The following is a 14,116-nucleotide window of genomic DNA, read 5'->3' on the forward strand; positions in this document are numbered from 1 at the left end:
ATTGATTTACAACTCAAATAGTTGGAGTCCTAAGAAAGCAACCATGGAGAAAATGGACACACTCCATCGTAGACACCTCAGGTCCATTTTAAACATCAAATGGCCTAAAGGTATGATAAGCAACAAAGCATTGTATGAAAGGTGCAAAGTTGAAAAGTTATCCAAGCGTATTGAACACCAGCGGTGGAAAATGTTTGGACACATTCTCAGGAGTATGGAGAACACCCCAGCCCAAACGGCTCTCTCATTTGCTATTGAATCAGATAATTTATTCATTGGAAGATTGGGGAGACCTAGAATGAACTTGTTATCGGTTTTAAGAAGTGATTTAAATAGTAGAAGTTTGCAAATGGACAACTTGTATGAATTGAACGAAATTAAAGATATAGCTGCATGCAACAGATGTTGGGAAAATCTTTTTCAAGGGTACAGTTTACCGCATTAAGGTATTTTTAAGAATCATTTTTGTCGGTAAGATCCTGTTTTATAATAATAATAATAATAGGCGGGTTCATATTTTTGCATTTCAACTGCGATAGTGAAGTCCCGGCCGTATGCACGGGTTGCACTAGTATTGCAATAAACTAGGGGTAGTTTGGGGTATAGGTGATAGGTATTGACAACCACTCTTATTTACTATTATTAAATTGTTATTTGTATTGTTTTGGTGGTAATATTATTGTTATTCAGCTTTGAAATTCGAGCTTATGATAGTTTTTCTGTGACCTACCAATTAAAACAAGATTTTTACCGTAATATTTACTCGTCAGAAATTGGTTCAACTAGCACTTAATATCATCCTTTAAAATATAGATCAAATAGCTCAAAGCAATGTCTGTAATAACGTTATAACTTTCATGATTAATCGAAGTGTAGTTTGGTCGAATTGAGGTTGATTTCAACAAGCAAATCGTAAATTTGCATAACAAGCTCCTAGTAAGTAGTATTACTACTGGAGCCCATTTTTAATGGTCTCCTTCAAACAATAGCATTTTAATGTAGCATCAACCAACTGCAGCTATTCTTAACGACACAGTTTCAATTCGACCCAACAATACTTAGATTCAACAGATTTCGAAATAAATTAGCACCGATGCCCCGGATAACACTAAAAAGATCAGCAATGAGCAAGGAGTATTTCTTCAAAACGATAGTAACGTTATTTAGTGTCATCATACTATTCACTGAGGTAAGAGACCTGGTGCTAAAATAGACATCCTTTTCATTAATATGAAACCAGGGGATCAACTATTTTAGTTTCTCCTGCCATTTTGTGCACACTTGGTACCATTGAGACCTCAGGAAGCTAAAATGGTGGTTCCCCCGGAAACAATCTCGGTGAAAAAGTACAAGATCTATTCTGGCTCAGGTATCTTTTTCGAGTGAGGCAAGTATAATTTCAACGTACCAAGCGAAAGCCTGCAGATCTGTGCTGCAAATTTTAACAATTGCTTTCCTAAGATCGTTATTGATAATATAGCATAATATTTGCAACAAGTGCATGGCAGCATCACTTCGGTAAACTTCATAACGGCAATGTACTTTAAAAGCCACAACAATAAAATAGATCCAAATACCGCATCCCAAAGTTAAATGAATAACGTTCTATGTAAGAGAAACCCAGAGGTGAAATCTGGAAAGTAGCATGACTGGTAACAGATGAAGTGTAACGTATATTTATAGAAACTTGCTTAGTAGTATAGCTGAAATAATAAGTTGATAAATTTAATGCTTAATTTCACAAAATTTAATATACATCACATCGACAGGACAACGATTGTTATATAATCTATTTTTCGTACATACGTAATAATATTATTCAACCAAAACATTTCAAAATGACCGAACATTTTAACTTCAAGATCACCCAAAAAGGGATTATACTTGCACCGGCTGAAGACAATATTTACAGAGATCAAACTACGAAAACCTTCAAGATTTGAAAAGGAAGCTTCCCAAAAATGACATGAACCTGAAATCCTCCCGACAAAAAATAGTCACAATCGGGTACGGGTTTATACAATGCATATTAATTGTATCATGTACATAATATCACTATACAATATACATTGCACAAAGTCGCTTCTATTTCTCTCTGCCTAGTTAACATATTACGTATAAATAATAAACTCTCAATTCAAATAAGTATTATATTAGACTCTCGCAGTAGTATTATATATAGAACACCACCAAAACACCACCCTTAATTCGACCAGTCCATCTCGAGCATTCTATGATGAAATAGTTAATAACTCGATAATTAGGAGGAAAACTAATTGGAAGTCTGCAAGTTCAATGGCAACTAATATTGGACGTGTGTGTGTGGGTGTGTCACATTGACCCAGGTGAACGTGTGGTTGCTTAATAAATACTGCTCGGTTGAAGAAGTAGGGTTCGGGGGAGTAAACTCTTTACTGGATTTTCTCGTGAGATGGGGTGTAATCTGAAACGGAGCAGATTGTTATCTATCGCGGTTAAATACTACTTTTGGAAATGAATAAAACAATCAAAGAAAACAGCAAATATAATCAAGGAAACCTGTAACAAAATTACATCAGATCGGAATTAAATTTGAGCTTCAGCAGTTCAGCTATGAATTCGTTGTTCACTTACTGTAGATGAAGTTTCGAGAGAGGAACTTGAGGAACTCGTCAACCAGCATCACTGGGATGGAGAACTTGAAGACAGCAACCCACTCGGAGAAGGAGAGGGGAGTGATCTGGAAGATCAGGGAGAGGAAGGGAGTGTAGAGGATGACGAAGTGAAGAGCGAAGGAGAGGAAGATAGCTCCCAGAAGGTATGTGTTCTTCCATGGGGGCATCGTAAGCAGGGATTGGTTCTCAGACACGCTGTTAATAATTAGTGTTAACGTTTGACTGGTTTGATTGAAAATATTAATACTTTATCTTAATCCATGTTATTGCACCGTGTACATGGATAAGATTCGCAGTTCACTTCTCTATTAGCTAAAACACAAATTACCTGTTGACAGCGTTCAGCATCTCAATTGTCACAAGGACGGACAGGGCCATGGTCATAGGATGAGCATCTCCGAAGATCTCGCAGTCGAATCCTTTGTACATTTCGTTGTCAGGGTGACAGGACATGTGGTGAGACAGCTGGTAGTAAGTGAGACGGGGTCCACCGGGGTAGGACATGAACCACCAAGCAGCGCTTCCTACAGTGGCTACTCCAACGTACAGACCAATTGCCATGTATCGGAAGAACAACCATCCAGTTATCAGACCTAGGCGGAAGTAAGGTTTGGTTAAAATTAGAATAGATCATACAATGAAGCAGGTTATAAAACTGTTTAGATGGAAATTTTAAGAAGAATAGTTCACATCCGAGTCATCATGCTGAAATTTTTTGGCGAGACGGTTAGTTCTTAAAAAACCTTCTCTTGGGTTCCTTGGAGGTACAGCCATAATGTCGGGATCAGGAGCATTGAAACTGAGAGCAGTAGCGGGCAGACCATCAGTGACCAAGTTAACCCAGAGCAATTGTACGGGGATCAGGGCTTCAGGTAAACCAAGAGCAGCAGTCAGGAAGATACAAACAACCTCACCGATGTTAGATGAGATCAGGTATCTGTAGAATGTAAGGATATGTTAAAACTTTTGAAGGATGAATATATTCGGCGTTACAGTAAGATGTGATTTATATTTCGAGAAATTTTAACAGTGCTTGAAGAAAAATTGGACTTTATAAATTACCTGATGAATTGTTTGGTGTTGTTATAGATGGCTCGACCCTCCTCAACAGCGCTGACAATACTAGAGAAGTTGTCATCAGCAAGCACCATGTCGGAAGCACTCTTGGCCACCTCAGTTCCGGTTCCCATTGCAATTCCGATTTCAGCTTTCTTGAGAGCAGGTGCATCGTTCACACCATCACCAGTCATAGCAGATACATCTCCAGCAGCTTGGAGGAACTCAATAATACGCTGTTTGTGGCTTGGCTCAACTCGGGCGAAAAGACTTGCGTTAGCAACGGCAGTTTTCTGTTGTTCAGGGGTAAGTTCATCAAACTCTCGTCCAGTGTAACTCTTGCCTGCGATGGATGAATTTATAAATCGGCTAAACGAAGTTTAGGTCTACTAATTGATAAATTTCAGTAACCAGTATTAGTGATTAAGTGATCAGTAGTTATTATTTGTGGGATTATTTACCTTCGGTGTTCTCTTCTTCTCCAAATACTCCAATTCGTCGGCAAATAGCTTCAGCTGTTCCTTTGTTGTCACCAGTGATGACAATGACTCTAATTCCAGCTTTTCTGCACCTCTCGATCGCGTCATATACTTCAGCACGAGGAGGGTCCAACATACCGACACAACCAACAAATGTCAGGTCGCTCTGAAAATAATATTTCACATAATGACAGCTCCTGATGACAGTTTGAGGGCATTTTTGTTGCAAAATGTGTAGGATCGCTTGAAAATGTGATTTAAGGTTCACCAAATGCTTTCCAGCCCATAGACACCGGAGAAAAATTCCTTCCTTGTCAGTTTTTGTCATGTCACTGGCTAATTGCGCTAACTTTTAGAAATAGAGTCAGTAAATGTATATAAGTTGTAGCGTGGAGAGAGCCAAATGTGCAAGTGCCACTTCTTATCAAGTGCATCAAACAAATGAATGGTTATGTCAGCCGATGTAAGTAAATACATCGGTTCTTGTGCTACGCATCGCATGCGCATAATGCGAAAGTGAAACTCCAGTTGAGGATGGAGGCAGGTGGTGGATATTTTGATCAGGCAAATGGGGGACAACTTTCGTCGGGCCGACGGTTAACTGGCAATTTAATCATATAATTGGATATAGCTTGATCAGATTTTTGAAGTTTGGCATTGTGGGGTATTAGATATTGACACATCGAATATGGTCCTTCCTAGGCCACCCTGTAATACAAATTTGAAAGCATTTGACATATATTTGCTACTCTTTGCAGATCACCATATCCGAGACAGATGTATTTTTATCTGACGCGGAGGGTAAGATATACGCGTAGAGCAAGGTTATAGAGGCATTGGTAATTTCTTATACTACGTGGCGATTCACTGTTTAATTCTTACCTCGTAAGTTGAGAAGTTCTTGTTGTCCTCTAGTTTCATGGAGTCCAGTGCTGGGGGATCGTCTCTGGTGGCAAGTGCCAGGCATCTCAGAGTATCTTTACCTGAAATACGAAATTTTTAAGTCGGGACCCTCCTTCGGTCATCGGTGGTGTTCTGGCAAGTTCGCTCTTTTGCTTACGTAACCTTTTCAGCTCAATGCAAGCGCGCGTCAGTTTTTTACAGCGCGCGTCAATGCCGCGCAATTAAATGGAACTTTATGTAAATTTTTACCGCCGCGCGTTACTGCGCGTCACTAAGACTCTTTTTAAAGTTGCCAGTTACTCCAGTAGCAGGGAATAGTTGAGTGTGCACTTCGATGTACACGATTTCTGACAACACAGGGTTGTTTGTTAGATCATTCTTAACCAAAATCGATTAGGTACGCAATTTGTGTCGCTAGACATAACCCTACAGGGCAAATTTTCTAAATTACCCTCAGTCGCGTATACGGGATTTTTGTATTTCAGCTCCTAAAGGTCATAGAGACTTAAATTTTAGCTTAAAATTACCGCAATGGCCACATTTATATACAAGTTATGAAGCAACATAAGGTCTCCAGTGCTTCGTTTTATAGATATTGACAAAAAACTGTTTTTTGGCTCAGCGAACCAAAAATGGCACTGAATTTTGGTAACTTGAACTAGGAAGGTCGTAGAGACTTGAATTTTAGCTTAAAATGACCGCAAACATCATATTTATATACAACTTATAAAGCAATATAAGCCCTTCAAGGCTTATTTGTTAAGATATTGACAAAAATCAGTCATTTTGGCTACACGCATTAGGAAAAATACCAAATTAAGCAACTACTTTGGTCTTTTTTTGACAAGTTTTGTGCTCAAGTTATTAAAATGTGCTTTGCAGTTGTATATCGGGTGTTTTCTTCCAATATGGGTTTCGGTATAAATCCGGAAGCACCCGGTTCATGGGTGATAGGGGTTAAAAACCCTGAAATGTCAGGCGATGGGCGAGACAATTGTATGAATTTGGTTATAAAATCACTCTTTGCTATGGTTTGCTTTTTTCCGCTACATCGATCCGCTTTCTTACTACTAATCATCCCCCTCTACATCATTTTCTTTTAGATACATGATTTCTATAAGTTCTTGAAGGTACATCCGGCATGATGTCAAGTCTATATCAAAGCATTTTAATGTGGTTTTAACAAGTTGCAAGATATTCAAGTTCACAAATAAAACAAAGATTGTAGGTTATCCTTCTTTTACATATTGAGTAATTGTGGGCTTTTTGAGGGGGAGGCTATAAAATGGCCAAATATAATTTAAACGTAAACGACCCAATAATAATATTAAAAGTAGAATGAAACTACTTAAAACTTATACAGATTTATGGTATCCTGTTTCAAGACGCTTGCTCCTGATTTGTATAGCAACAATATCGACTGACCCCACGGGCCACGACGTTGTAATATAATTGTGGGTAGCCAATCTAACTACCGTTCTATAAGTTTTGAACGGTAGTTTGTAAAAATAATTATTTCCAAGGTGATACTAACCTTCAAAGGTACATTTTTAGTTATTATCAAATTATTCGGGTTGACAGTATTTTGAATCGGGAAATCAAAGCGTAACTTTTTGATCACAGATAAACGATGTGGATGCGGATGTTGTACAGTGTACATTAACGTCATCTTAAATCTATTTTGAATGGAGTATCATACAGTAGTTCAACTATATAATTGCATATTCAGTATTCACCTACAAGCATGACTGTTTGGCGTGATAAGGTACATCTTTGAATGGTAGTAGGGTCTTTCAGCGACACAGCAATATCACTTCCATGGTAGTCCCGGCTTATAACGGGTTCATAGCGGTATCAAACATGTTTTATGGGCCTTACTCCAAATCATCTGTCCATATAATGGTGTTTCTGGACAGATAGATGGTGTATGGTGCCCTCATGCTAATTTCAGCGATCTTCATGCAGGCCTTTTTCTCTTTAGTTTACGCTCAGGTGGTTCATAACGGTTTGGAGGCTGCAGTTGTAAATGACTCGAACTCCAACTTGTACTGTCTGGAGCTTGCAAGCCCATCCGTTGGCTTCTATCTCTTCTGTCAGCTGCTGATATCTCATTTTCTTTTTTATCTTGATCGCCAAAGTTCTCCTCATTCAGATGCACCTTCTTCGCTTTATCTGAATAGATCACTACATCTGGTCTCAATAGTGTTACCCTAATGTAATGTCTAACAATAATATAATATAACGTTTATAAGCGCTTAAATTTCGAACTAGCGGACCATATTTGGAGGAGATATTTGGGACAGTTTTTTTGCTTGGAAATACTGATTGAATCGAATTGTAACCACAAAAATGACTCCCAATAATATTCTTATAGAAAGTGTGGATAAATATTAAATATTAAAAAATAATACAGGTTTGACTATGAAGTTTCGTCAATAATCACGTAAAGAATAATAGATAACCTACAATCTTTGTTTGGTAAACCAATTTGGTATCTTTCCTCACATGTGTAGCCAAAATTATTCAATATGTAAAAGAAGGATAACCTACAATCTTTGTTTTATTTGTGAACTTGAATATCTTGCAACTTGTTAAAACCACATTAAAATGCTTTGATATAGACTTGACATCATGCCGGATGTACCTTCAAGAACTTATAGAAATCATGTATCTAAAAGAAAATGATGTAGAGGGGGATGATTAGTAGTAAGAAAGCGGATCGATGTAGCGGAAAAAAGCAAACCATAGCAAAGAGTGATTTTATAACCAAATTCATACAATTGTCTCGCCCATCGCCTGACATTTCAGGGTTTTTAACCCCTATCACCCATGAACCGGGTGCTTCCGGATTTATACCGAAACCCATATTGGAAGAAAACACCCGATATACAACTGCAAAGCACATTTTAATAACTTGAGCACAAAACTTGTCAAAAAAAGACCAAAGTAGTTGCTTAATTTGGTATTTTTCCTAATGCGTGTAGCCAAAATGACTGATTTTTGTCAATATCTTAACAAATAAGCCTTGAAGGGCTTATATTGCTTTATAAGTTGTATATAAATATGATGTTTGCGGTCATTTTAAGCTAAAATTCAAGTCTCTACGACCTTCCTAGTTCAAGTTACCAAAATTCAGTGCCATTTTTGGTTCGCTGAGCCAAAAAACAGTTTTTTGTCAATATCTATAAAACGAAGCACTGGAGACCTTATGTTGCTTCATAACTTGTATATAAATGTGGCCATTGCGGTAATTTTAAGCTAAAATTTAAGTCTCTATGACCTTTAGGAGCTGAAATACAAAAATCCCGTATACGCGACTGAGGGTAATTTAGAAAATTTGCCCTGTAGGGTTATGTCTAGCGACACAAATTGCGTACCTAATCGATTTTGGTTAAGAATGATCTAACAAAAAACCCTGTGTTGTCAGAAATCGTGTACATCGAAGTGCACACTCAACTATTCCCTGCTACTAGAGTAAGTGTGCCGGGTAGCAAAAATTTGAAAACTAATCTAAAATTCGAAAGAAGAATGTGACGTCAAAAAAATAAATATGCAGCTGGCTTAATCAGAAATTAACCGGAACAAGTCACAGACTTCATTAAGTGTATAAGAAAAAGAGTAGACCACAACCACAGATGGCAATTTAATCAAATTTAAGGAACTATTTTCTATTAGATTCACTCTAGCCACAAAGACGATGGTTTACCTGTTCCGTAAAGAGAAATCATGTCCAGAATATTTCGGAGAACAGCTGGGGTCATTGGTACCTTCTCTCCCTTTACTCTGAAACGGATATTGATTTCAATTTGAGCCTCAAAATCGGTCACATATAAATGCTAAAATAACAAAAATTTAGAGCAAGAGAAAATGTAAAGCTTCCAAGTTAACAAATAATAAGAAAATAACAAACCTGATATGAGTACATCTTTCCAGGACAAAGTCAGGAGCTCCCTTTACAAACATCTTCTCGGTTGAGGTCAGGCCACATTTCTGTGTAGTGGCTGGATCGGTGGGGGTCACAAGGACACTCATACTCTTACGGTCGCGGGAGAATTCCAGTGTGGCAATCTGCGGATAAAATTGTTTAAAAACTTTACATTTCACTGTTTTAAAAACTTATTTTCGTTGACAAGTAAGTGTACGTGACCAACTCAAATGTGATTGCCAGCCTGTACTACAGTGTACATATTATGAGTTACTCTGGTGTGAGCGAAGGTATGCCGTATGATATCCTAAGAGGTTAGAAATATGTCGATTTATCACGTGATCGTATGACTCCCGTTACGTGCCTGGCCCACAGTTGTGGAATATTTCTCGATCCTATTCTATTTTTGTTATGTATTGTAGAGAGATGTACAATATGGGATCGAATAAAGAGAGCTTTCACACAATCAGATCGGTGATGCTATCTTTATAAAAGAACCAGTCACAATCCGACCTATATATAAGAGGAGCATTTTCGTGATTCATTTTAACTCCATTATGACCACATCACGCATATGTTACTTTAAGAAACTCTACCACAATAATATGTAAAGTTCCACAGAAATCCACCAGATGGAATTTGGGCTAGGAGTATTTGGACTAAGAGTACATACATCTATCTAAAATTGTATACATGATTTTTGTATCACTATTATTTAACCAGTTCTTATTATAATGCATAATATAATGCCTTCTCGAACACGCATGTACTCAGTACTGTATATTGGATACCAAAATTCCCTCTAGTTCAGAATAACCAGATAACTATTAAGTAGACATATCCACGATAAACGTCACATAATGGGTTTTCGCTTTTGCATGCTACACGGCTATTTCATTCAATAAGTCAAGCATGAAAAATGGTATGAAATGGCAGACACGGACATCTTTAGGGCACTCGTTCGCTTTAAACTGTGGTCACGTGCTCTCTTCCATGTCTCTATCACTCATTAAATGAACAATTATATGAACATATTCATTATTCAAGTTGTCCTTTACCGGACACAGATGGCATTCCATGATCTACTGCTTAGCAAATAGCAGTAACATTTTGTAAGAAATACTCCGCTAACATACATTATTCTGAGGAGAAAAATGACTGTCCAGTTTCGAGAATAACAAGCTTTTTAATTAGTTTAATAGTACACTAAGTAGTTTATAATGTTTATATATAACATCGTTACTACATACTAAGTTACTATTACACCACACATACATATTGCCTAAAATAAATGCTCCTCTATTTCGTTACACTGGATCATGACAAGTACTGTATATATCCAGCCATTTCATAAGCTAGCTCACCTTAATAACTTAATGTGTCATCAATGGCTGCCTTGACAACACCACCTAGGTGCTGTATAGTGTATACAATATGTAGTAAGTCTATCAGACAAATACGGGACACCTGTGCAGTGCGCGTGCATCGCCTCCGATATAGTAGTATAGAACACATGGTGAACATTTTACACTGGTGCAGCTATCCCTGTTATTTTATTCATTGAAAACTCTGAGATGAGGCGGCTGTAATCAGGTTTTAATTAGAGGGAAATGTGAAACTGATAGTGTAATAGTTCACATAGAATCGTACTGTAAAATACACTGTGAACAGTATTCTAAGAATCTAAATTTTGTGGTGCGTGTGTCTGTACGTGGCTGGTATGCAGATTTTACTGGTATGCAGATTTTACTGGTTTACTGCTTATCTTCAGGACTAAGAATGTTGGATAATTTCTTTACTTGCAATTGAGAGGTCGACCAATTGCTGTAATAAATGATCATGTCTAAGTTAATTTATCGTGGAAGTCCAATGAATCACCGGTAAATTTACCCAATTTCCTTATTAAAGTCTGCATCAATAAACTAAACGGTTACTTGTTATAAATGACTCCAAGTTAACTTCAGGTCAGCTTAATCCCCAAACTTGTTGGAGAACTTTTTAGAGAACTTAACTCTTTAATATAAGTTAATATAATTTAATATCCAAGACTCAGGACCCCCTTTCTGTTATTCATATTATTGTCTTACGGAAAAGGGCTGGCCTTTAACAGCTAAACGTTCAAAAGGGGTACACATATAACTCATTAAATCTATTTATAGGCCTCCATTTAAAAAGATATTATATATGATAATGGCATTTAAACAAAAGCGCCCTAACATCTTTAACTTAAAACCTTCTATAGAGTAACTTATCATTCGTCTAAATAATAAATATATTACACTACACGGGGGAGGCCGGTGGGTTGGATAACAACCTTAACAGTCTTAACTGAGACCAGTTCATTACTATATATACTAGTTACTACACTCCCATGTGTTTTTCATTAAGGGTATTAATATTATATTTGCGTTGGACTGGCTGACCATCCATCACATGATGGTATCCAGTATCCACACTACTATTATATTACATATCTTAGAATATTTCTGTTATTACTTATAATGATACTACAGAGAACCTACTGATAATAGTGATACGTTACTTCACGGTAATGAGTGATGATAACGTGCATTACAAACCAAGCTCGTAACAATAGTCACGTGTGACCGTGGCCAGATATATTTGATGAGATTCAATGTATGCGGTATGTCTAGTATATATATTTCTCCCAGGTTATTGGACTGTAATATCATTATACGTGACCTTTTAATGCATATAAAGTTCAATAAAAGATCGATATTATAGCCGTTGTCGATGTATGTATTACAACACAAATCCTTCATTTAAATTATCCATAACCGTCCTTAATTCGACAGATCCTGCAATTCTGCAGACCGAGCTGGAATTCTCCTATTTCGGAATGCGACAAATTTCTGTAAGTTATGAAGACTTGCACGGTTAATGCTTTTATCCGGGAATTAAAAGTATTAAATATGTGACGGATGATTGTAATATTTGCAGGATGAAGCGGACTCCTGGTACTGGTACAACAAGCCGCCGGGACACGTGAAGTGGATAGGACTGGCTACACGAGGCAGGATATATTCATTAACATTACCGAAGATTTACGAGATTATTTGCCTTAACCAAGCTCCAGGGCAAACCTGGATCATTTAATTAACCGATTATTAAATTACACGCCTTCATTAGACAATTAGCCTGCAGAGAGTTTTGAGATGGAAGGTTAGTGGAAATGGTTTAGGGAAAGAGGACATGTCAGGTCGCGTCTGGCTCGACAGTAGATCGAACTACGTGATGTAGTGGACAGTATGATAGCTCTGAAGGTACAGGGCTGTACACTGTATAGGCATCCCTCCCTCTGTCTCTCTCTGTCTCTCCCTTTCTTTCTCTCTCTCTCTCTCTATCTCTCTCTCTCAGCTCTACAGCCTACCTCTGCAGAGCCTGAGTCTAGTCTACTGCAGTTGCAAAATACTTAATTGTTAAGAAGAAACGCGCGAGAGAGAGAGAGAGAGCTAATGAAAAGAAAATGTACAGGAGTTCTAACTAGCTCAACAAATTATTAAACATCTTACCTTCTTGAATTTCTGATCAATAGCGTCGCTGCAGACGTTGGCCAGCTGTGACTTAGTAAGTTTAGATGTATCCAATCCCAGAACGTTCATCTTCTCGGAGAGTACTTTCATTGCAACCTGGAGAGGAGGAGAGATTACAAATAATAGTTAGGTTTAGTGTTTAGCTGCAGTAATAGGCAGACAATGAGACTCCAGCAAGTTATTAGTTATGTTACTGTGTGTTTACTGAGGGTTGGTTGGGGGAAAACAGTGAGAATATGGGGAATGTCTAGATATCTAAGTAGGAGTTATAGTATAATAGTATGTCTGAATATCAGGATCAGCAATGATCTCTGTAAATATACTTATAGATGGAGGTAAATGTTTAGTCAGCTAGAGCTGGATAAATCCCAATATTGCATTTAAACAAACCAATATTGGGGAGAGTGGAAAGAGATAAACTGACAAACAAACAAACAAACAAACAGACAGACAGACTATCAGCTAAGTAAACACACCTCTGTAGGTTCGCCAATCTTCTCGTAGAATTTCTTGTGTTCGTTGAAGTCAATACCACTGTCATTACAAAGGGACTGAATGAAGGAGACCTCGTGCAACTCAGGTATTCCAGCACATTGGACTCGTCTTCCGTTGTGTGAACTGAGAAGGGTCATGTGTTAAGATAGTTAAGATATTGTTAAGTATTTTGAGGTAACGTCACTGATACTATCAGGTCAGTTCTGTTAAATATTACTGTAATATTAACTTTGACTTTGAGCATCATTGCCTACTTCATACTTGGTCATATATCAGTAATATATCCAAAATATATATCCAAAATAGCAATATTGCATAAGTCCCCCGGCCATGTTTACTAATACTATTGGGTATTAGTAACTTTTAGTGAACGATACTAGTCAGAGAGTAAAAGGAGCGGTCTCACAATTCATTAATCCGACCCATTCAACTCATATCAGTCGGAACTATACCAACCTTATAACTACAAATTTCATCAAAAACCTCAACAGTGAGGAGGGCCGACCTTGTGAGTCACGTGACTAAAATGTTTGTCTTACAAAGAGTTTCGGTTATAAAACATCTGTAATTAACATTTGTACGGCTATCTTTCTTGATTAATTAGCCTCTGTCACATGAGAACTCCCAAGTACCAACAATATATTATATAGCAGCGCTTATCAACTTTTACTCTTGAAGACACACAATAATATATATGGTCGTTACAAATATATTGAGACGAGAAGAGCGGCGGCGGGGAATCAGGTACTAAGTGCATGATCCCCCCCCCCCCCCCCCCAATAGGCCACCTACATGTCAGAATAAGTAAGTTATTACAATTGCATTAGACTTGTCAACGTTCAGTAACAGTAAGAGGATACAAGGATTCCTGTGAAATGATGTAAACTTCTGTCAATAGCTCAATCAGATCACGTCAAATGTTCCGTGAAATTTACAAGTAGGACTTCCCCACAAGTGCAAACGGTGTGTTTACGATTAAAACGCAGAGTTTAGTAACTCATTTTGTATATAATTCCAACCAAAGCAGTCTTCGCTTTCCAAATATTTCGC

General features: G+C 37.6%; 1 protein-coding gene across 1 annotated transcript in view; it reads right to left on the bottom strand.

The window, feature by feature from the left end:
- Positions 1-744: 744 nt before the first annotated feature.
- LOC134813587 (calcium-transporting ATPase sarcoplasmic/endoplasmic reticulum type-like) overlaps positions 745-14,116 on the bottom strand; it is a 77,017-nt gene continuing 63,645 nt past the window's right edge. The window contains exons 13-23 of the mRNA XM_063821431.1: positions 13,048-13,189; positions 12,551-12,667; positions 9,003-9,160; positions 8,799-8,875; positions 5,072-5,172; positions 4,172-4,355; positions 3,717-4,053; positions 3,398-3,591; positions 2,983-3,247; positions 2,614-2,849; positions 745-2,443 (exon numbers count right to left, since the gene is read on the bottom strand). Coding sequence (XP_063677501.1) covers positions 2,412-2,443; positions 2,614-2,849; positions 2,983-3,247; positions 3,398-3,591; positions 3,717-4,053; positions 4,172-4,355; positions 5,072-5,172; positions 8,799-8,875; positions 9,003-9,160; positions 12,551-12,667; positions 13,048-13,189 — 1,843 coding nt within the window. The 3' untranslated portion in view covers positions 745-2,411. The remainder of the gene's footprint in view (positions 2,444-2,613; positions 2,850-2,982; positions 3,248-3,397; positions 3,592-3,716; positions 4,054-4,171; positions 4,356-5,071; positions 5,173-8,798; positions 8,876-9,002; positions 9,161-12,550; positions 12,668-13,047; positions 13,190-14,116) is intronic.

This window comes from Bolinopsis microptera, chromosome 3 (genome assembly GCF_026151205.1).
Source record: "Bolinopsis microptera isolate Bmic1 chromosome 3, MBARI_Bmic_1.0, whole genome shotgun sequence".
Lineage (NCBI taxonomy): Eukaryota > Metazoa > Ctenophora > Tentaculata > Lobata > Bolinopsidae > Bolinopsis > Bolinopsis microptera.